General features: G+C 51.3%; 2 protein-coding genes across 3 annotated transcripts; both read left to right on the top strand.

Annotated features, from left to right (window-relative positions):
- The first annotated feature begins 4,337 nt into the window (after positions 1-4,337).
- Positions 4,338-11,916, top strand: LOC138397298 (retinol dehydrogenase 16-like). Its single transcript, XM_069491241.1, is given in 8 exon segments — positions 4,338-4,499; positions 4,714-4,796; positions 5,581-5,665; positions 7,338-7,644; positions 9,217-9,401; positions 9,403-9,476; positions 10,862-11,029; positions 11,580-11,916. Coding segments are annotated over 8 exon segments (1,284 nt in total). The 3' UTR covers positions 11,800-11,916.
- Positions 11,917-15,966: 4,050 nt separating this feature from the next.
- LOC138396690 (retinol dehydrogenase 7-like) lies at positions 15,967-22,548 on the top strand. Of its 2 annotated transcripts, none has more exons than XM_069490328.1 (4): positions 15,967-16,348; positions 18,221-18,479; positions 19,799-19,957; positions 20,516-22,548. In XM_069490328.1, the coding sequence occupies exons 1-4, from the start codon at positions 16,036-16,038 to the stop codon at positions 20,736-20,738; spliced, it is 954 nt and encodes a 317-aa protein (XP_069346429.1). In that variant the 5' UTR covers positions 15,967-16,035; the 3' UTR covers positions 20,739-22,548. The 2 variants fall into 2 exon arrangements, with proteins under 2 accessions (XP_069346429.1, XP_069346428.1); XM_069490327.1 differs by having other exon boundaries at positions 19,799-19,962; positions 20,518-22,548.
- Positions 22,549-23,685: the final 1,137 nt, after the last annotated feature.

Below are 23,685 nucleotides of genomic sequence, written 5' to 3'. Positions count from 1 at the left end.
CAGCTCCTGCCTTCATCTTGTGGTTGCAGGTGAGAATCTGGGGAGAGATGAAAGACTGGCTGTGGAGTGGGAAGGGGCTACGTCAAAGCTTCAGGGAGACTCCTGAGTTGGGAGGGGTGAGGAGGACAGCATCTTCTTCCCCCACGGCTCTGTACTTCTCTTGTGCTGGGGGTGCAGAGAATGGGGTGTTGGGCGGGGGAGACCAGCCTACTCTCCCCTCCGAGCCCGTGACTTGTGTTCTGGGTGAACATCTTGTGTCAGCAGAGCGTCCTGCCTCTCGGAGCACTCTCACCTCAGTTAATCACGTTTGATTCTTGAGATACCCCGTGTGGAGGGAGGCTGGGCTGCTTTATCCTCCTGGAGGCCCAAACAGGCTGCCTGTCTTACTCAAGCTGCACTGTGCAGATGGCAGTCACCTGGACCTGGGCCCAGGTTTTGTAGGATGTAGGGCCAAGGGCGTGTAGGCTGGAGGGGATTAAATATAAAATTAACATTTTCAAGTGTACAATGCAGTGGCATTTAGTACATTCACATTGTTGTGCAGCTACCACGTCTAAGTCCTAAACAGCCAGGCATGGTGGCTCATGGCTGTAATCCCAGCACTCTGGGAGCCCGAGATAGGAGGATCACTTGAGCTCAGGAGTTCAAGACCAGCCTGAGCAAGAGCAGGACCCCATCTCTATAAAAAGAAAGAAAAAAAATTAGCTGGGCAACTAAAAATAGAAAAAAATTAGTGGGGCTTAGTGGTGTGTGCCTGTAGTCCCAGCTACTCGGGAGGCTGAGACAGGAGGATCCTTTGAGCTCAGGAGTTTGAGGTTGCTGTGAGCTAGGCTGACGCCACGGCACTCACTCTAGCCTGGGCAACAAAGCGAGACTCTGTCTCAGGAAAAAAAAAAAAAAAAAGTCCTAAACATTTTCATCACCTGAAGAGAAAAGCTATATCCATTAAGCAGTCACTCCTTATGTTCCCCTCTCCCCAGCCCCTGGCAGCCACCATTCTGCTTTCTGTCTCTGTGGATTTGCCTATTCTGAATATTTAACATAAATGGAATCATATAATATGTGACCTTTTTGTCTGTTCTTTTATTTTTTTACTTAGCATAATGTTTTCAAGGTTCATCCACATTATAACATGTATTTGTACTTCATTCCCTTTCATGGCTGAGTAATATTTCATTATATCACATTTTGTTTATCCAATCAAGGAAGGGATTTGTGTGCGTGTGTTTGCTAATTGATTTTTTATTGTGATAAAATATGCATAACATAACATTTACTGTCTTAACCTTTTTGTTTTTTTGAGACAGGGTCTCACTCTGTCACCCAGGCTAGAGTACAGGGTGTCATCATAGCTCACAGCAACCTCAAACTCCTGGGCTCAAGCAATCCTCCTGCCTCAGCCTCCTGAGTAGCTGAGACTACAGGTGTGTGCCAGCACGCTGTCTTAACCATTTTTAGGTGGACAGCTCAGTGGCATTAAGTACATACACATTGTTTGCAACCATTTCAGTGGGAGGGGACATTTTTTTTTTTTTTTTGAGACAGAGTCTCACTCTGTTGCCCGGGCTAGAGTGCCATGGCGTCAGCCTAGCTCACAGCAACCTCAAACTCCTGGGCTCAAGCAATCCTGCCTCAGCCTCCCGAGTAGCTGGGACTACAGGCATGTGCCACCATGCCTGGCTAATTTTATATATATATATATATATATTTTTAGTTGTCCAGCTAATTTCTTTCTATTTTTAGTAGAGATGGGGGTCTCGCTCTTACTCAGGCTGGTCTCGAACTCCTGAGCTCAAACAATCTGCCTGCCTCGGCCTCCCAGAATGCTAGGATTACAGGCGTGAGCCACTGCGCCCGGCCAAGGGAGGGGATATTTTTAATCTTGCAGTTTTCTTAAGCCCTCCACTCACATATTAGACCACTCCTAGGTCAAGAATCTGTTATTATGAAACATGACAATGTGATATGTGCAAATGTTCACAAGTTTCAGTTTTGCTGTCTCTCTTTAGGATCTTAGTTTCTATCCCGTTGTTATCTTTTTCCAGTAAGGAGCTTTCTGAGAGTTTTCGCTTCCCTCTTCATGCCTTTGACTCATGCAGATGGAGCCTCTCCTAGACCAAGCACCCTTCAAGGAAGACCCTTGTTCTAGTTTCTGTCCTCTCCACAGGGACTACACTTGCTACTGGCTGTGCCGATTGATATGTTAATTAGGGCCAAGCTGCCTAGGTGTGCTAACAATGACTCAATAGCCAATTATATAAGCTCAAACTCACAATTTATTGCTAGGCCTTCACACACCACCAATCATGCAATTAATATTCAACACACAGGTGATAATTAGAGGGGGATGGCTCAGGAGACCAACGTGCCTGCCTGTCAGCAGGGGGATAGCTGCAGATACCAAAACAGGGAGAGCCTCGGAGTTCTCATGAGCAGAACCTCTGAAGACATTTGAACAAGGCTGGGTCTGGGCTGCTTTTATGATCCTCCCAGATGGGTCTTATTCTCATTACTAGGTGACAGCAAGTGTTATCTTATCACCTTAGTCCATTACATATATGTTTATTGCTTTGGGAGGGCAAATAACTTCACTGTGGGCTCAATGCTACTTGCCACGAGGGACTCCATTTTGAGACACTAGGATTACAAATTGTTATGACATATCAACACCCGTGGCCATTTCTGTTCCTCTCAAGGTTGCATCTTAGTGGCTCATGTCTGCTGGGTCTCTGAATCTCCCTTGCACATGGAGACCTACCCCCTGCAGCCTCACCTGCACTTGGCCGCCCCACCTACTCTCAGCATCCAGTGTGTACTTGCAGCAAGAGGAAGTGATTGGCAGAGGCTCGGAGGGAAAGCTGCTCCCTCAGGAAGAAATAAGTGATAGCTCTGCAGTTTTCATGCCGAGTTTTTTTGGGGATGGGGGGGAGCTGGAAAGAGAGAGACTGGGAGGAAGGGAAAGAGGGAGGGACAGGAGGCTGGGCTCCTTGCCAATCTGGGCAGAAGGAGGGCAAGCAGCTTTGCTCTAAGCAACAGCAGCAAAACAATTCCTGGAAATTTACTTTCTCCTCCCCCTCCCCCCCATTTTTTTTTTTTTTTTTTTTTTTTTTTTTTTGCCCCAAAGTGTAGACAAGACATTGTGATCAACAATCAGAAAGGAAGGAAGGTACCAGGGAGGAGGTATTGAGAGGCACAGATAAAGGCAGGCAGCTTCCCAGGGGGCAGCCCGGGCTCTGGAGGAAGGAGCGGGGCAGGTGCATGGAGGAAAGGTCAGGCTGAGGAGTGTGGCAGTGATCGCACTCCCGTCCCCAGCACAAACTTCCAGAATGTCACTGAGTGAAGGAGCCAAGTCTGGCCGTGGACATTGCTCTGCCCTCCTGCCATGGCTTCCCCGAGGCTGAAAGGCATCCTGTCTGCTCTGCAACACAAGACGAGGGGCTCCCCAGGCTCCCCGAGAAGGATGTGGCCTGCTGCCCTGTCCTTGGCTCTCTCTGCTCAACTCCCCCTGCTCACCACCCTTCACAAGACACAGTGAAGATAACACCAGTTTTGGGATCAAGCCCATCTTTGACACCCTGTTCCACCACTCAGTAGCCGTGTGAACTTGGGCAAGTCCCTTAACTTTTCTGAGTCTCTATTTCTTTTATATGTAAAATGAGGATAATGCTACTTGCCTCACAAGGTTATTACATGGGATACATGAGTCAATATATGTCAAGTACTTGGCACTACCATGATGCCCGCTTTCCACTTCTTGAGGATAAGGAAAAAGAGATTCCCTATTGTGGAATTAATATTGAGAGACCTCTATAGTCCCACCACCACTAGCATATTTCTCTCTGAATTGGATCAATAGCAGCTTCCTCTTTTATTATATTTAGTTGTCTGGGGTTGTGTTTCTTACATAGAAGGGCGAGAACATTCCCATATACCACTACGAACAACCACAGAAGAGATGTACTAATAGTAACAGCTAACATTTATTGAATACTCACCATTTGCCAGACATGGTTGAAAGGGGCTTTCTTTACATGTATTACCTCATTTAATCCTTATAACAATTTAACAAGGTGGGTTTTATACTAGACAAGGAAACTGAGGCACAGAAAGGTTAAATAACCTGCCCAAGTCACACTGCTAGTAATTCAATAAACCCATATTATAAGGATTCTTGACCTGGATTCCTTACACCTAATGGCTTTAGGTGTGAACTCCCTGAAAAGTAGATACAAAATTTTGATTGTTACGTTATGTGCATTTTTATGGAGGCTTAGAGCCTTCCAAGGGATCCACAATGTGCAAAAAGGTTAAACAAGACCACCCTTGAAGAGCTTCTCATGGACCAGTTCCAGTATGAAAAAGAAAGGTTGAGCATCCACTTCTTTGGAGGCCACTCAGCCCTGGGAATTCTGGGAAATTCCCTGCGTGAGGGAGGCATCTCCTTCATGGAACTTGAGGGATCTGTGGGACCATCTGGGGAGGGGTTTGAGAAGGGGAAGGTGAATGTCTTTGCTTCCCACCTCCATCCTTCCACAACATGAAGGACAACTGTTTCCTTTCTGTAATTTCCCAAGAGTGGGGGAAGGGAGGGTGCAACATTGTCTAAGGAACAGGAAGCTTGGAAAGACTGATAAGAGACTGGAGGGCCCCAGCTAGGTCCCCTGCCCCCACAGGGCCAGCGACTCCACATGTCTCCACTCTTCCCCCCTCCAGTCTCCTGTCCCTCCCCTGGCTTCTGCTGCTCCCTCAGATTCCCCCATGATCCCCACAACCGCTGGCCTCTCCGTGGACATGTGGTGACAGTCTCTTGCTGATTCCGGATTTCTTAGGTCTGTTAACTTTTGTGGAACACCTGATGTATGCAGGACAGAAATTCTCCAATGCTTCTCTGGCCTCAACTTCCTAAATTTTCACCATTTTGATATAGACGTATGATTCTTAGACTCCCCCAAAGTTGGAGTTGGGAGGATTTGCCGAAGTCATCTTGATTCTCCTTCTTCATTACAGAGATGAGAAAAATGGAGGCTTTATGAAATCTCATATTGTCAGACAACGTGAGAAATGTAGATGAAAATGGAAAGTGATACTAGATGTTGCAGTGTCATCCACCTTGATATTCATTCACCTCTGCCAGATGCTAGCACCGCCCGGGACTGGAAATACAAAATGGTGAGACTCAGTTCCTGCCCTTAAGGGTCCACCTAAGCTCTAGAGTTCAGCACACTCAAGGCTGAAGTGTGCTGAACCATGCATGTTGCTTCATTAAAGTGAAACCATTGCTTCAGGCTTAAACTGGAGCTTCTGGATTTCTGTCCTTTTTCTTCTCCAAAAAAGACAACGATTATTGAGCCATTTTCAAGAGGTTTGGGCTCACCTCCGGAGTCCTCTCCAAGAATGTCAGCACCTAGATTGGTTAGGTCTCTGATTTCTGCTAGCACCTCCTGATGGAAACAAACCACGATGCATGCTAGAGGGCCCCACGTGTTGTCACAACTCAAGGGCCTTGCCATGGTGGGAGAAGGACCCATTGACAAAGAAGTGCAATGTACTCAGGCCTCAGCGTGCCCCACCCCCTCCCAGGCCTCTTCGCTGGGGAGGGAGCCTAGTCCAGTACATGGGACAGGAGCCCAATCCTGAGGAGAGTGCCCTTTCTGAGGAGCAGAAAGTCAGTGACTTCCCACTTGTAGTCCTCCTTCTGCCTTCCGTCTGGAAGGGGTGTCTTTTTTAGTTACGGTTCCTGTCCTGGGCTTAGGAGGGCGCTGTGTGCCCTGTAGGGCTAGAAACAGGTTTGTGTAATTAATGCTTAATCCAGTCCCTTATCAGTCAACAGTCTTGCTGTTTCCTTCTTTCTTGGGGAACCCACGTACGAGGCCACAGGGAGGCGCCCTGACACTGGAGAGAGTGGCCACGGTGGGGATGGGCTGGGTCCATGGGCGTTCCCCGGGCAACACCCACGCCGAGACAGCAGTGCTGCAGACTGACCACCAGGGGGCGCGCGGCCCTTCTTTAGCCTCCGGTTTCTGCAGGAAACCTCTCCTCGCAGCTTCCAGGCAGTCTCCTCTTCTTCCCTTAATTAGGGGACAAAATTTTGAGTAAACGTGGACAGTAAGGGAGAAGGCCAGCGTAGTGAAACCATGGCTGCTTCTGCCCCTGCTCCATTCCCCTACCTCCCTGCCTCTCTGCATCCTATCCCCCTGTTATGAACTGGTATTCTCGAGGTCACCCTGACAGCCCCTCCAAGGACAGTAGGTATGAGGTCCAGGCTCTAACCCTGTCTTCAGTCTTCTGAGGGGAAGCCCCCTCCTATCGATCCACACCCTCATATAAACTGAACTAATGCCTTTCCAGTTATTAGAGTTTAGAGCCTACCATGTTTGGGTGAGGTTTGAGACATACCATCCCTATTGTCCTTGTTCAACTGAATCTTTGGCTTTTAGATTCTCACTGTCTGAGGGGTCCAGATTCCAGATGTGCAACCCGGCAGAAGAGGGCCCAGAGCAGGAGGGCAGAGGGCAGTGTACCCAGCACCCAGGGCTGGGGAAGGGCGTCTGCAGGAGGTGAACTATAAACACTGTGACACCAGCTTTGTGTGAGTCATTCCTTTCCTCCCTCCCAGCAACCCTGGGAGTTTCTTTCCTGTGGGTTCCCAGCCTTCATTTTCTCTTTCTCATTCCTTTGCCTCTGAGATCGGACTGCCCCTTTAGGATTCTGTACCACTTTCTACCCCCGAAAACTATTCTAGCAGGAGGGGATCTATTCCTGTCCACTCTTTTTGCCTTTTTCTTGTACCCTGGAGACTGACAGTAACTTAGCTTTCTGAGGAGTGATTCTGGGTACTGGGCTGGATAAGGACACCCAGGCTCCCAGGGGTGAGCTAGCTGCCCAAGGCCACTCAGCCAGCTGGTAGAGCTGGGCTGTGAACCCACCTGTGTCTTGATTCAAACTGTATCTTCTTCTTAAGAAGATTCGGCAGCTCAGGATCTGAGCAGAAAAAAGGTGAGGAGTTCTGAACCATGAGACCTAGGACAGCGGGGGCTCCACTGTGTGTCTGCTGGCGATGAGAGCTGGGTTGAGGGGATCAGTGAGGAGTGGGAGACCAGAGGAAGGGGGTTGGGAGAAGTGTCCTCATGTCAAGGCGTTCTTTGGAAATCCAATGACATCTGTTAAGAATGACATGAGTAGACCAGCAGGAAGAAACTTGAAGACTCCTTTCCAGAGCTCTGGGAGGCCTACCTGCCTTCCACAGCCTAAGTGTTCTTAAGTTCTCCTGTCTGAACACTGTCCACACTCTCCTTTCACCCCAGCCTGTCTATGTCTGTCCCCCCAAAGCCACGTAGCTGTACCTGGCGGCCCTTGTGGGCTTGTACTACTCTGTGCTCTGGTACAGGGAGAGGCAGGTGGTGAGCCACCTCTGAGACAAGTACGTCTTCATCACGGGCTGTGACTCGGGCTTTGGGAACCTGCTGGCCAGACAGCTGGACATGCGCAGCTTGAGGGTGCTGGCTGCGTGTCTGATGGAGAAGGGGGCCGAGGAGCTGAGGACCCAGACGTCAGACAGGCTGGAGACCGTGAGCCTGGATATCACCAAGACAGAGAGCATCTCTGCAGCTGCCCAGTGGGTGAAGGAGCGTGTGGGGGACAGAGGTACCACCCAGATTCCTTATGTCTGTTTGTGCTTCCCTCTGTGTTAAGGGGACACCTCCTGTCCTGTCCCTGGGGAGATGCCCGCAGTGTGCCCAGGTTGAAGGCCTCCTAGCTGTCAGTATTCCTCGCCCATCAGGCCTCCCCTGGGCTGGGGCTGTGCATGGGGGCGCTTCGTGCCGGAGCCCGGCTCATGTTCTCAGCGCTTCAGCTTGTCCTCACCTGGCCCACCCCGGTCCGTGGAGAGTTAAGACCATCCCCATGTTCAGAGGACACGAGTTGAGGAATGGTGTAAAAAGGCAGATCTAGGAAGGTGTTTTTCTTTCCTCCTTCTTTTCATAGCACTACTTTGTCTTGTTATGGGGGAAGAAAAGGATGTGGATTTCTTTGATCTAAGAATAAATGTATTAATAGAACATGATCATTGTGGAAAATACTGCAAAGTATAAAGATGGAAGCAAAAGTCATCCTCAACTCATTATCTAGACATAAATATGTTTTACATCTTGATGGAACTGGAATTATATTTTGATCACAGTTTGCATCACATAATATTATCTCAGAAAAAGATGAACATTTTTTTTAACATAATGAAAAAGCTTTTTAAGACACAGTATTTAGGGGCGGGTATGGTGGCTCATGCCTATAATCCTAGCACTGTGGAGGCCGAGGTGGGAGGATCGCTATAGCTCAAGAATTGGAGACCAACCTGAGCAAGGGACACCATCTCTACTAAAAATAGAAAATATTAGGCAGGCATGGTGGCACATGCCTGTAGTCCCAGCTACTCGGGAGGCTGAGGCAGAGGCTGAGGCTCAAGGATTCCTTGAGCCCATGAGTTTTAGGTTGCTGTAAACTAGGCAAATACCATGGCTCTCTAGCCTGAGTGTCAGTGACACTGTCTCCCAAGAACTTCCTGTCGGAAGGCTGCTCCATATTGATTCAGGGTCTTCCCAGGCCAGTGCCCAGAGGCCAAATACAAGATTTTTTTCCACGTTCTCTCAAACGTAGGATTTCAGGTCTGTCCTTCCCAACCTAACTCTACCTAGATTTTAGCATTGTCTATTTTTTCTTTTGTCTTTTTCTCTTCCTCTCTCCCCTGTTTTCCTGACTCTTTCTGTGTCCTGTCTCTCATTTTCCATCAAGAGATAGATGTTGAGCTTTCCAGAAAATCTCAAAGTTTATTTGAATGTGGATCATGTCTGCAAGGACCACATTAATGTGTAAATAACCAAACTTCAGTGTCCGTGTTTCCAGACCAATGGATGCACAATATTTCTCCAACACCAGTTCCTGCCCCCATCGAATGTGGGTCAATGCCCCTGTCTAGGAGGCCGTGGGCCGGGCCAAGAAGAATGAAAGGAGGAGGAGACTCGGGTTCTGTCCTGCAACAGCTGCAGCCTGTGCAGCTTCCTAATGCTGCAGACGCCGTGCTGTTATTTGTCCCTCCTAGTCCCCCTTCCAGCATCCACCACACTGCTGTCACTCTGATGGGCTGGCAACGTGAACCTTAACTGTGTCCACACTGAACAGGCACAACTCAGTGTTGCTCTCTCATCTTCCCACTGTCCCTAGGACTCTGGGGCCTGGTGAATAATGCTGGCATCTGCGTGCCCTCGGCCCCCAATGAGTGGTTGACGAAACAAGACTTTATGGCCATATTGGACGTGAACCTGCTGGGGATGATCGAGGTGACTCTGAGTCTGCTGCCCTTAGTGAGGAAGGCGAGGGGCCGCATGGTCAATGTTTCCAGTGTCATGGGGTAGATTGTGTATTGTAGGTGGCGGCTACAGCATCTCCAAGTCCGGCACAGAGATCTTCTCGGACTCCCTCAGGTACTGCACTGGGATCGGGCCCTGCCTGAGTCCTCCTGTTCCTGGCCTTCTGTGGGAGCATTTTGTAGCAGTGTGATTTCATCACAGCTTTAGAGGCTCCTTGTTGGAGATCTCTCCCTCTGGCTTTTTGGCCCTTCCCCTTTTCTGGATTTAGCCAGCCATTCAGTGGGACCTCCTGTCTGTTCTGATACAAGGAAGGGCCCCAGACCTAGGAAATAATGTCACATCCCTCTGAGCCTTCTGAGAAGGGCCCACAGACAGGGCGTGTCTGAAGCAGATTGGAAGTGGGAGATTTGGCTGCAGGGCCCATGTCCACAGCCACTGAGATACTCGGGTGCAGGGAGCCCTCGAGGGGTGGGTGCGGCCTCTGACTCAGCACAACACACAGCAGCGGGCACTAGTGTGAGTGCAGAATAACGCAGCCTAGGACAGCAAGCTTTGCTCCTTGACCTAAAAACTTGGACAGGTGAGAGGGAGAGGGATAGGAGAAAGAAAAACCTTGTTGCCAACCCTGATACTGGTAGTAACCACATCAGCCATGGTGGCCGTGGCAGCCCCCAGATTTGGGGAGGTTCCTGGGTGTGACATTTGAGCTTAGAGCTGAAGACCTTGACTTGGCAGCCTGCTAAGGAGGGATGGGCAGGGCTCTTGATGACAGGACAGCGTCAGCCTAGGCCCATGGTGAGCGTTAGCCGACCGCCTGTGCTGTGGGGTCCTCCTAGGGCAAAGGACAAGGCCAGGCCTGGTATGAGGAGCTGGACAGGTTGACAGAGTGGTCCGTGGCGTCCTGTGGGCCTGGGGCACTTGCCGAACTTCATTCTGTTGGCAGTGGAACCCAGAGCCAGGATGTACTCAGGGTGGCTGCTTGGTGTAATGAGCATCTAGACAGCCACGGGCTGCAGGGAGCAGAATGGCTGTGTGTGGGGGGAGTCGAGACTGAAGGCAGAGGGATGCTTCCCAGAACACAGTCGCAGCAGCCCCGCTGAGAGATGGCCAGGGAGTTACCAGGGCAGGAGAGGGAGGAAGGGGACGGAGGAGGATAGAGGGTGAAATGTGCGCATTCTGGTGATGCCCTGGATGTGAGGGGTATGGAGGAGCTAGCCCAGCAGTGGTGCCTTGCAGCTCTGGGGATTCAGAGCTAGTGAGCTCGGTGTGTAAAGTTTGTCAACCCTACACACAGGCAACACCATCGTCACAATTGTTGCCAGCCTTCTGCTGCACTTCCCAACCTGCCAAGCTTTCTGCCTTATGTCACCAGAAAGGGTGGGATATTGGTTTTTGCTTTTGGTATTGGGTTTTGCTTTTCCTGTGTCTGTTCGCCTCCAAGACCTCTGAAGGTCTTGTCTCTGCCTGTCTGTCTTGTCCTCTGCCTGTCTGTCTTGCAGGAGGGAGCTCGCCCACTTTGGGTTGAAGGTGGCTGTAATTGAGCCTGGTTTCTTTCAGACGAACATGACCAACCGTGAGATAGTTTCCTCGCAGGTTCAGGAGTCATGGAACCGCACCAGCCCCAAGATCAAGGAGCTCTATGGAGAGAATTTTCTGGCAACCTGTGAGTGAACTGTGGACAGTGAGAGAACTAGACTTTGGACCATGATTAATGTCTCCAACACCATGAGGGTCTGTCCTCCTGATGGGTAGTGGGGAGAGGGAAGTTTAGCCTCGCCATAAAGTGAGGACGTTCATCCCCATTCCAAAGGTGCCAGGTGGTCAACAGGTCACCTAGAGAAGGAATCCAGAGTCACTACAATTGGAACCACTGTCCCCTGATTATTTTGAAGAGGAAGCTAATGACAGAGAGGGAAGATACTGTGGGCCCATGACCAGATAGAAAGGGCTGGTGTTCCTACACTTAGACTTGGTTAGCAGAGACCTTGAACTTATACAGTCCCAATATTCCCAGGAAGAGAGGCAGAGGTGGCTTAGTGTGGACCAGTTTTTCCTGGGGCAAGGTTAGGCCACTTCCCTGGGGAACCTGCATTGGTTACATTTAGGACACATCACTGTGGGGCCCAGGAATTCTTAGAAACTTTCCTCTAACTTAGAGCTGTGAATGGGAGCGGAGGTTGTGTTACTCCATTAAGGCTGTTTTCTCATCCTGAACAGACTTCACGCAATATCTAAAAACCGTTTGACAACATGCAAGGAGAATCTGTCAGAGGTGACGGACTGCATGGAGCATGCGCTGACCGCCTGCCACCCCCGCACCCGCTACTCGGCTGGCTGGGACGCCAAGCTCTTCTACCTCCCCATGAGCTACATGCCCACCTTCCTGGCAGACGCCATCCTCACTCGGGGCCTCCCAAGGCCGGCCAAAGCCCTGTGAAGCCAAGACTGTGGCGCTTGTTTTGGTGGGGTTGGATGCTGTGTGAGAGGTGATATGTCCTGGGGAGAGAAATAGGGTGGAGGGAGCGAGCTGTCACATCATCAAGTCACCTGTCCTACCTCCATTGTCCCCTCCTGGCCATGATTCTCCTGGGATTTCATTCGGGACCCCAGAGATGTTAGTAGCAAAGTGCCAAGTTATACAGCTGAGGAACAAGAATCCAATAGCGCTCCTGGTTGTATTTTTGCCTTGGATGACCACTCAAGACTCTAAGCCTGTTGGAACAATGGTGGAGGGTCAATGGGGAGGGTGTGAGCAGGTGGAGGGAGGTTTAGCCCACACCTTGTCTGCCTGCTGCCCACCTCTTCAGGGTGTGCTTTAGCCTGGTCAGTCACCCTCCCACAGGGTGGAAATGGCTTGAAGGTGGTCAGGGACCTCTCCTACCTCTGAAGATGCCCATGTACATGGGGTGGGGATGGGGAGAAAAGCCATCAACCTGGCTTGTACTCCTCAGGTGTCAACTTAGTGGGCATTGATGGGAAGGTGTTCTCAATAGGGGTCTTTCCAGAGGACACATAGCCAGTGTTTCATGTGACTTGAACCCATGGAGTTCCTGTGATTGTTTTGCCCTAGAAACACTTGACAAATTCAGCCGTGCTCAGGGATTTTATTTTATTTTGTTTTTTTCTGTTGCTACCCAAATTCTTAGTAGTGGGATTTTAATCTCTTAGGAAAGCTATCCTTGGATTTCAGACCTACTAGAGGAAATCCCTCTCTGAGTCGGGGTTTCCTGATCTGGTTCAGCTCCCAGAATTCACTCCTCAGAAAGCTCAGTCTCTGACAGTCTCTAGGACTCCAGGGAAAAGGCAAACAGAGTGGCCAAGAGTAGGTCCCCTCCTGATGCGGTAATTCTCTGCAAAGAAGGGGGACGTAATCCCAAATGGGGAGTCTGACCTCAGAGACCAGGAAAAGGGACAAGGCAGAGAGTGGTGGCTGGAAAACTGCCAGAAGGAAACTTCCAGGGTTTGTGGGAGGAAGGAATGAAATGGTTTACACAAAGGAGGTGTAATAGCTTTTACACTTCTATGTCCTTAAGATACTCTTTCCTTAGATCTAGGTGGTGTCGCGGAGTTGGGGTGCAGACCTATGGGAACAAGAAGCCAGTGGCTTTTCAGAAGTCAGGGGATGAGAGGGATGACAGGAGGAGGGATTTGAAGAGGGCAGGTGGATTCTAAGCCCTTCCTGCCAAGCAGGCCAGTGGCAATGTTTCCCTATGAGGGGTTTTTCAAGTGCTGGTGTCACAGGACTAGACAGAAGGACAGGCAAGGAAGAGAATGGCGATAAGGACTGGCAGGCCCCAGATTCTTTCCCTGGGGCAGCTGGGCCTTCCTGCCCTCACCAGCTTCTGCTCTGTGTCCCTCAGGGACTAACCCTCATAGTAACTGCCCTTCCCTAGTTGCCCTCCCTCGGGGCCCCAAGCCCACATCCCCCCACACTTGCCCTTGCCCTCCAGTGACATGGAGGGACAGTCACCTTTGGACCCCAGTCTCTCATGTTCTGCTAATTTTTGCTGAGCACCTGTTGTGTGCTGGGGGAAAATTTCCAGGAATTCCCTGGGGCTTCCTCAGACCTGGATGAGTCTTCAGTGTTCTGGTGTCGCTGTGAGTGTGGTCTCGACAGAGAAAGCACTTGCAGAAGGGGATACAGATTCCCAGGCCAAGGTCCCTTTGTAGCTGGGAGGGACCTGGCTAGGCGTCTTGGTTTCCTTTCCTCAGCGTGACAACTGAGGACATGGAGCTTTCAGTGACCTTGTGTTGTTGAACAGACGCGTGTTGGTTGCAAAAACAACAAGTGAGCTCAGATTGACTGATAACTTGAAGTGGACATTCCTGTGGAGCACGTCAGTGCTGAAGCTGTGAAGGTGGCCAGGGAGGGTCATCCTGGAGGACCAAGGTCCTGAATGCTGTAGGGTCAGGCCACTGAGTGTCCTTCCATGGTGCCCAACTCAAAAGCAAAGCAACAGTTTCATATGCAATCTGAAGCCCCCAGACACTTTTTAAAAAAAGGAATTCTTTTTCTCTAAACGCGCACACACACACACACACACACACACACACACGCACACCCAGGGATACAAACCGAAATGAAATAGGAGGCTGACCTTCACTTGATAGCTCACTGGGTAGATGTTGAGGAGGTTGGTCTCACCCCCGGGAGTGCTGTCCAGATAGTCAGAGAGCTGTGAGGGTGCAACCCCTGGCCCTGTACACTGGGCTCCACTGGGGGGTGCAGCTGCACTGATGCTCGACCCCTGGCTCGCATCATGGACTATGAGTCAATGGGGCCACCATTGCCATGCGAGATCAATCATGGTGCTAAATAAAGTCTAAAGTAAAGGAGTGCATGTCCCCACCCCCATTCTGAATTCTCAGCAGAACCTCTCCTTATCTTCCCCCCTGGCATCTTTCTTCAATGAGGGAGCCAGGTCCGGTCCCCTGGAGCTGTGCAGGGACTGGAGCCCAATCCCTCAGTGTCCTGGGCACCACAGAAGCTGCCTTCAGTCGGTCCCTTTGCTGCCCTGGTCCTGTCTGAGGAGCACAGGGCTGTGCAGTCCCCAGCAGAAACTGTCCTCCCCTCCAGCCACGAGTTATCCAATGCCTGCAGGGCATGTGGCCCTTCCTTTCTAGGTCCCCAGCCCAGACTTTGGAGGGGCTGCAGGAAAACAGGACTGGACACAGGTTTCCATGAAGTCCCCCTTGGTGTCTTTTCCAGCTTGGCTTTTCCTTTCTTATACCTGCTTCCCTTCAGGAGACCTGTCCTGGATGGAGAAGGGGCAATGGTTGGAGACAGTAGTCACCAGGAGTTGAGGCTCCCCTGGGAGGTGATTTCAAGTGGGGTCTGCGCTAGTCTGGGGTACACAACCAGAGGGTACATGTCCACTAGGGCACTGAGAAGCTCAGAAGTGTAGCCCTGCAGCCTAGCCAAACTTGTGTCCCAAGACTGCTGAGGTTGTCATTGTCACAGGGTTTCTCCTGGGTTCTTAGTGGAAGGACAGTGGGGAGGGTGAGTCTCCACGGGAAAGGCGGCTTCAAAGGACTTCACGTTCTGCCCAAACATCCAGGCATGGCAGTGTCCCTCCCTCTGACTGTTCCCTTGGGACTCCTTGAAATTGCTGCTGAATCTTGAGTGGACTGGGAAGCTCCTGCCACCCCAGCAAAGGGTCACACTACTGCCAGGATGAGAAAGGGTTAGCAGTAGTTGTGAGGAGTGGGAATTGTGTCTGTCCATGGCCATTGCGGATTCACGGTTGAAGGAAATGGAAGACCCTGAGAAGATTTGTGGTGTGTGATCCGGCAGGGCAGGGCCAGGAGCAGGAGGGCAGAGGGCAGTGTACCCAGCACCCAGGGCTGGGCAAAGGGCACCTGTAGGAGGTGAACTGTAAACACTGTGACACCTGCTTCTTGTGGGTCATTCTCCTGCTCCCTCCCAGCAACTCTGGCAGTTTGTTTCCTGTGGGTTCCCAGCCCTGTTCCCTTTCTCTCCCCTTTCTTGCCACTGAGGTCTGACTGCCCCTTTGACATCTCATACTCCTTCTTTCCAGAGAACTACCCTAGCAGGAAGGGATGTATTCCTGTCCACTCATTTTACCTTTTATTTCAATTCCTAGAGAGACTGGCAGTGACTTAGTTTCCTGAGTGATTCTGGATGCTGACCAGCTGTGAAAACCCAGGATCAGAGGATTTCGAACTACCGTGTCTTGAATCCAGGTGTATCTTCCCAGTTCACCTGGGTCTTCTCTGTGCAGGCCAGGAGTGTTACTGTACGAGATAGGCACAGACAGTTCTGACCCTCCAAGGTAGCTGGAGTGGTCTGTGTGCCACGGTGTGCATGTGTGTGCTCTGGTATGGACACTTGTGTGGACACTTACGTGTGGACCTGTGTGGACACCTGTGTGGGCACAGCAGGGCAGAGTGACATCGGTGGACTAGGGAGGCATTGCTGAGCAGTAATTTGTTCTTACGGGGCAGGACTTGAGGTCTTTCAAGGGTCCGCATCACTCCTTGCAACAGCAGTGCCAAGAGCAGGGAGGTGGGGAGAGGAAAGTGAGGGCTCCATGCCAGAGTGCCTGGAGCCTTCCCTGCCAACTGCCACCCTCTTGTCCTTTAGTCCTCCTGTCTGAACACTGGCCATAGTCTCCTTGTGTCCTAGCCTGCGTGTGTCTGTCTCTCCATTGACATGTGGCTGTACCTGGTGGCCCTCGTGGGCCTGTACCACCTTGTGCGCTGGCACCGGGAGAGGCAGGTGGTGAGCCACCTCCGAGACAAGTACGTCTTCATCACGGGCAGCGGTTCTGGCTTCGGGAACCTGCTGGCCAGACAGCTGGACATGCGCGGCTTGAGGGTGCTGGCTGCCTGTAGGACCGAGAAGGCGGCCGAGCAGCTGAGGGCCCAGACGTCAGACAGGCTAGAGACGGTGACTCTGGACATCGCCAAGACAGAGAGCATCACTGCAGCCACCCAGTGGGTGAAGGAACGCGTGGGAGACAGAGGTACCCCCAGATTCCTCTTTGTGTCTCTTTCCTCTGTCTCTGGGAAGGGGGAGCATTTTGTCTGCTAACCTGGAAGATTCCCAAGATGTTTGGATTTTGAAGGACTGTGAGCTTTGCGTTTTCTGGAGCAGAAATCCTAGAGTGATTGTGCCTAAGCCATAGGGTGAGAGGAGCACCGGCTATGTTTAGGGTCGACTCTCTGGAGGAAGGTTGGGCCCCTGAGCTAGACCTTGAGCTGGGCATGCGACAGTGGGGGCCTGGGCCAGGCTGGATCCAGGCTCATAATCTCAGCATTTCTTACTGCTTCCTTCACACTTGTCCCCCCGAGGGCTCTGAGATTATGTATCCTCACTTGACTCATGAGGATGGAGGCTTAGAGCACTGAAGGGACTTCCTATCAAATATTCAGTGATATTCTTTCTGCTGTTCTTTCTGCTACATTACGCTGCCTGTTCTTTTTCTGAGAAGGGAGATCATGGATTTCTTTCTTCTGATTAGAAATGTAAAACCTGCTCATCATTGAGGAAAACGTAGAAGAGGATAAAGGTAAAGCAACATTCACCATAATCGCACCCCCCAGAGTTAATTTCTGTCTACCTCATGTATTCTGGGACAGCTTCATACCGTCAAATCTCTCCTGAAACTTAACATTGAAAGTCTGCATATGCATGCTGAGAGAATATAATTTATTTAAGCAGTCCTACGTTGTTGGATGCTGAACTTAGTTTCCCACTTTTCCTGGCATAAATACCATCCCAGCAAAGATTCTGTAATAAGGTTTGTTCACATGCTTAGCAATCTTATTCAAGTAGAGTTAAATAATTTCATCAAAGAATACTGATTTCTTGGAGGCCATGAATGGTTTCTGTGGGGGGAGGACTAATATTGCAAGGCATTATTCTCTTTCCAACATTCTTACCTTCAAACTCTGTCTAACTGCACCCCAGGCCTGGCCCACTGAAAACCCTGCCCCTGCTGACCTGGGGCCTGTAGGTGGGGAAGTCAGACTATTTCAAATCCTTCATCTTGTGGTTTTGTTCCTGTATATCTCGCAGACAGTCTTCCAGAGAGCTCAGTGGGCTGGGGACCCGTGAGGTTATGCCAAGGGTGGACTTTAGGGAGGGCAGAAGGAGAGTTTGGCACTGCCTGGGGCTAACGGTGCCATCTGGACACTGGTGTGGCCTGAGGCCTCCTCCCCGGTCTGCCCTGTGTATCCACTCCATGGTGAGCTTTGGAATTCCCAGGTGGAGAGTGAACTTTGCTTCCTGAGCAAACATTGCCTCAAAATTGGTGCATGTTGCATCACAGCCTTTCCCTTGATGTCCAAATGTGCCTGTTCTCCACGCTCCCCAGTCTTAAGGTTTTCATTGTGTCTCTACCAACCAGGGTTACAAAACAATTATTCACAGGTCTTTTTGTCTTTTCCTTTCATTCTTTCTCTTCTCTGGTTTTTTCTTTGGTTTTTTGTTTGTTTGTTTGTTTGTTTTCTTTTACTCCATTCCTCTTTTACTGTCTCCCTCTCTCTCTCCTCATGAGATATTTGATGAGCGCTCACTTTATTTTCTCAAACCCCGTCCATGCACTTAAGAAAGTTGGGTTTGTTGCAGGCTGGTGTCCAGGCACTCGGAGCAGAGATGACAAGGACCATCCTTAACCTATAATAGCTTAAAGAATATGGAAACCCTGACAACCCTAAGTCATCACATTCTCTTTAGGATCCTCCTCCCTACTCTTTTCCCAATACCAAGTAGCATATTCTTCTTGACTCCATAAATAAACTCAATGGGAAGGTGAACTTGAACGCTAGTTGTGCCCATACCGCGCACACACACACAGTACAATGTTGGTCTCTCAATTTCCCACTGTCCCCAGGACTCTGGGGCCTGGTGAATAACGCTGGCATCTCTGGCCCCTGGGGCCGCAATGAGTGGCTGACCAAACAAGACTTTGTGACCACACTGAACGTGAACCTGCTGGGGACGATCGAGGTGACTCTGAGCCTGCTGCCCTTAGTGAGGAAGGCGAGGGGCCGCGTGGTCAACGTCTCCAGCATCGGGGGTAGATTGTCCGTTATGGGTGGCGGCTACTGCATCTCCAAGTACGGCGTAGAGGCCTTCTCGGACTCCCTCAGGTATTGCACTGGGATAGGGCCCTGCCTGAGTCCTCCCGTTCCTGGTCTTCTGTGGGAGCATTTTACAGGGGTTTGACTTCATGACAGATTTAGAGGCCCTTCTTCGAGATCCATCTCTCAGGCTTTTTGGCCCTTCTTCCTTTCTGGATTCAGCCAGCCATTGCTTGTGAATGTACAACAGGGGCCCAAGGCCGACAAATTTATGTAACCTCTTTCTGAGCCTTCTGAGGAGGGCCCACAGACAGGACGTGTCTGAAGCAGATTGGAAGTGGGAGATTTGGCTGCAGGGGCCATGTCCACAGCCACTGAGATACTCGGGTGCAGGGAGCCCTTGAGGGGTGGGTGCGGCCTCTTATTCAGCGCAACACACAGCAGTGGACACTGGTGTGAGTGCAGAATCAACACAGGCTAGGACAGCAAGGTTTGCTTCTTGACCTAACAACCCCGATAGCTGACAGGGAGAGGGACATGAGATAGAAAAATATTGTTGCCAACCTTTATAGGGACTGTGACCAAGTCAACCATGGTGGCCATGGCAGCACCCCGATTTGGGGAGGGTCCTGGCTGTGAGGTCTGAGCTGAGAACTGAAGTCCTGGCACCCTGCTAAGGAGGGGTGGGCAGGGCTGCTGATGAGAGGACGACATCAGCCCCGGCTAAGGGTGGGTGTCAGCTGACCGCCTCTGTTGTGGGCTCTTCCTGCGTCAAAGGACAAGGCCAGGATGGGTGTAGGGGGCTGGACAGGTGGTCAGCAGTGGGCCCTGGAGTCCTGTGGGTTTTGGACACGTGCTATTGACAGTGGAATTCATGGCTTGGATGTACTCAGGGCGGGTATTTTGTCCAACGGACATCTAGATGCCCACTGGCTGCAGGGAGCAGAATGGCTGTGGGTGTGGGGAGCCGTGACTGAAGGCAGAGGGATGCTCTCCAGAAGACAGCCGCAGCAGCCAGGGAGAGATGGCCAGGGAGTTTACTGCGGCAGAAGGAGGAAGAGGACAGAGGAGCATAGAGGGGAAAATGGGCGAATCCTGGTCACACCCTGGATGTGAGGGGCATGGGGGAGCTAGCCCAGCAGTGGTGCCTTGCTGCTGATTCCAAGGGATTCGGAATTGGTGAGCTCTGTGTGTAAAATATGTCATCCCTACACACAGCCAATGCCATGGTCATAATTTTTGTTGGCCTTCTGCTACACTTCCCAACATGCCATGCTTTCTGGCTTATTCTACACCACCCTGTATTGGATTTTCACTGGGTTTATCTGTGTTTTGTGTTCGCCTGCAAGACTTCTCACCTCCTTGCCCTCTGCCTGTCTGTCTCCCAGGAGGGAGCTCGCCCACTTTGGGGTGAAGGTGGCTGTAATTGAACCTGGTTCCTTCAAGACGAACATGACCAACACTGAGAGACTTTTTCAGCATGTCCAGGAGGTGTGGGACCGGGCCCGCCCCGAGATCAAGGAGGTCTATGGCGAGAAGTTTCTGGCATCCTGTGAGTGAACTGTGGACAGTGAGGGAACTAAACGTTGGAGAATGATTAATGTCTCCAACACCATGAGGGTCTGTCCTCCTGCCGGATACTGGGGAGAGGGAAGTTCAGCCTCATCACAAAGTGGGGACGTTCATCCCCATTCCCAAGGTGCTGTGTGGTCAACGGGTCACTTAGAGAAGGAAACCAGGCTCACTACAATTGTAGACACTGTCCCGCCATTATTTTGAAGAGGAAACTAAAGACAGGGAGGGAAGATGCGATGGATTCATGGCCAGCTGGGGTTAGAGAGGACTGGTTTTCCTTCACTTTGGCTCTGTTAGCAGAGACCTTCAACTTATGGAGTCCAGATATTCCCAGGAAGAGAGGCAAGACATCGCTTAATGTGGACCAATTTTTCCTGGGATAAGGATGGGCCACGCTCGTGGGGAAGCTGCATTGATTAGATTTATCGCTGTGGGGGCACAGGAATTCTTAGAAACTTTCCTCTAACTTAGAGCTGTGAATGGGAGCGGAGGTTGTGTCACTCCATTAAGGCTGTTTTCTCATCCTGAACAGACTTCACGGCAATATCTAAAAACCGTTTGACAACATACAAGGAGAATCTGTCAGAGGTGACGGACTGCATGGAGCATGCGCTGACCGCCTGCCACCCCCGCACCCGCTACTCGGCTGGCTGGGACGCCAAGCTCTTCTACCTCCCCATGAGCTACATGCCCACCTTCCTGGCAGACGCCATCCTCACCTGGGGCCTCCCAAGGCCGGCCAAGGCCCTGTGAAGCCAAGACTGTGGCGCTTGTTTGGTGGGGTTGGATGCTATGTGAGAGGTGATATGTCCTGGGGAGAGAAATAGGGTGGAGGGAGCGAGCTGTCACATCATCAAGTCACCTGTCCTACCTCCATTGTCCCCTCTGGCCATGATTCTCCTGGGATTTCGTTCAGAACCCCAGAGATGTCAGTAGCAAAGTGCCAAGTTGTGTAGCTGAGGAACAAGAATCCAATAGCGCTCCTGGTTGTATTATTGCCCTGGGTGGCCACTGAAGGCTCTAAGCCTCTTGAGACAATGGTGGGGGGACAATTGGGGAGGGTGTGAGCAGGTGGAGGGAGGTTTAGCCCACACCTTGTCTGCCTGCTGCCCACCTCCTCAGGGTGTGCTTTAGCCTTGTCACTCTACACCCTCCCACAGGATGGAAATGGCTTCAATGTGGTCAGGGACCTCTCCTACCTCTGAAGATATCCATGTACATGGGGTGGAGGTGGGGTGAAAAACCATCAGCCTGGCTCGTACTCCTCAGGTGTCAACTTAGCAGGCATTGGCTAGAAGGTGTTCTCATTAGGGGTCTTTGCATAAGAGACATAACCACTGTTTCATGTGACTTGAACCCATGGAGTTCTTTTGATTATTTTGCCCTAGAAACACTTGATTAGTTCAGCCATGCTCAGGGATTCTAATCTCTTTGCAAAGCTACCCTTGGATTTCAGACCTACTAGAGGAAATCCCTCTCTGAGTCTGGGTTTCCTCATCTGGCTCAGCACCCACAGTTCACTCCTCAGAAAGCTCAGTCTCTGACAGTCTCTAGGACTCCAGGGAAAAGCAAACAGAGGGGCCAAGGGTAGGTCCCCTCCTGATGCGGTAATTCTCTGCAGAGAAGGAGGACGTGATCCCAAAGAGGGCGTCTGACCTCAGAGGCCAGGAAAGGAGACAAGAGGGAGAGTGGTGGCTGGAAAAATGCCAGAAAGAAACTTCCAGGGTTTGTGTGAGGGAGGAAGGAAATGGATTACACAAGGTAGATGCAATAGCTTTTGCCCTTCTACCCCCTGAAGATACTCTTTCCCGACCTGTGGGTGGTGTTGGGGAGTTAGGGTGCAGAACTATGGGAGCAAGAGGCAGGTGACTTCACGGAGGTCAGGGGGTGAGAGAGATGACCTGAGGAGGGATTTGAAGAGGACAGGTGGACTGTCTCTCCCCTCCTTCAGCCCTTCCTGCCACAGAGGCCAGGGCAATGCTTCCCTTCCCAGGCTTTCTTGAGTAGCCTGGTATCACAGGAATAGACACGAGGACAGGCAAGGAAGAGGACGGCAAGAAGGACTGGCAGGACGCAGAACCCTTCCCTGGGGCAGCTGAGCCCTCCCACCGTCACCAGCACCCGCTTTCTGTCCCTCTCGGGCTGACCCTCATTTAAAGTCACTGTCCTTCCCTCTTCCCTTGCCCTTTCTTGGGCCCCCAGCCCCCATCGCTGACACCTACCTCCCCACTAGCATGCAGTGAGAGTCACCTTTGGAGCCAGGTCTTTCATGTTCTGCTAATTTTTGCTGAGCACCTGTTGTGTGCTGGGCAAAAATTCCCAGGAATTCCCCAGGACTTCCTCAGACTCGGCCGAGTCTTCAGTGTTCTGGTGTCGCTGTGAGTGTGGTCTCGACAGAGAAAGCACTTGCAGAAGGGGATACAGATACCCGGGCTAAGGTCCCTTTGTAGCTGGGAGGCACCTCCTTAGGTGTCTTGGTTTCCTTTCTTCAGCGTGACAACTGAGGACATGGAACCTTCAGGGGACCTTGTGTTGTTGAACAGACGCGTGTTGGCTGTGAAAACAGCAAGGGAGCTCAGATTGACTGAAAACATGAAGTGGACATTCCTGTGGAGCACGTCAGTGCTGAAACCGTGAAGGTGGCCAGGGAGGGTCATCCTGGAGGACCAAGGTCCTGAATGCTGTAGGGGCAGGCCACTGAGTGTCCTTCCATGGTGCCCAACTTGAAAGCAAAGCAACAGTTTCATATGCAATCTGAAGCCCCCAGACACTTTTTAAAAAAAGGAATTCTTTTTCTCTAAACACACACACACACACACACACACACCCCAGGGATACAAACCGAAATGAAATAAGAGGCTGACCTTCACTTGATAGCTCACGGGTAGATGTTGAGGAGGTTGGTCTCACCCCCGGGAGTGCTGTCCAGATAGTCAGAGAGCTGTGAGGGTGCAACCCCTGGCCCTGCACACTGGGCTCCACTGGGGGGTGCAGCTGCACCGAGGCTCGACCCCTGGCTCGCATCATGGACTATGAGTCAATGGGGCCACCATTGCCATGAGAGATCAATCATGGTGCTAAATAAAGTCTAAAGTAAAGGAGTGCACGTCCCCACCCCCATTCTGAATTCTCAGCAGAACCTCTCCTTATCTTCCCCCCTGGCATCTTTCTTCAATGAGGGAGCCAGGTCCGGTCCCCTGGAGCTGTGCAGGGACTGGAGCCCAATCCCTCAGTGTCCTGGGTACCACAGAAGCTGCCTTCAGTCAGTCCCTTTGCTGCCCTCGTCCTGTCTGAGGAGCACAGGGCTGTGCAGTCCCCAGCAGAAACTGTCCTCCCCTCCAGCCACGAATTATCCAATGCCTGCAGGGCATGTGGCCCTTCCTTTCTGGGTTCCCAGCCCAGACTTTGGAGGGGCTGCAGGAAAACAGGACTGGACACAGGTTTCCATGAAGTCCCCCTTGGTGTCTTTTCCAGCTTGGCTTTTCCTTTCTTATACCTGCTTCCCTTCGGGAGACCTGTCCTGGATGGAGAAGGGGCAATGGTTGGAGACAGTAGTCACCAGGAGTTGAGGCTCCCCTGGGAGGTGATTTCAAGTGGGGTCTGCGCTAGTCTGGGGTACACAACCAGAGGGTACATGTCCACTAGGGCACTGAGAAGCTCAGAAGTGTAGCCCTGCAGCCTAGCCAAACTTGTGTCCCAA

This window comes from Eulemur rufifrons, chromosome 16, assembly GCF_041146395.1.
Source record: "Eulemur rufifrons isolate Redbay chromosome 16, OSU_ERuf_1, whole genome shotgun sequence".
In the NCBI taxonomy this organism is placed as follows: Eukaryota; Metazoa; Chordata; class Mammalia; order Primates; family Lemuridae; genus Eulemur; species Eulemur rufifrons.
The sequence above is the reverse complement of the archived record's forward strand: the minus strand, read 5'-3'. Positions and strand labels throughout refer to the sequence as shown.

What these genes read in the sequence shown, in the direction of transcription:
- LOC138396690 (XM_069490327.1), top strand. Translation starts at nt 16,036, where the DNA reads ATGTGGCTGTACCTGGTGGCCCTCGTGGGCCTGTACCACCTTGTGCGC. An exon ending in GGAACGCGTGGGAGACAGAG is followed by an intron (nt 16,349 to 18,220) that starts GTACCCCCAGAT and finishes CACTGTCCCCAG; the next exon opens with GACTCTGGGGCCTGGTGAAT. An exon ending in GCCTTCTCGGACTCCCTCAG is followed by an intron (nt 18,480 to 19,798) that starts GTATTGCACTGG and finishes TCTGTCTCCCAG; the next exon opens with GAGGGAGCTCGCCCACTTTG.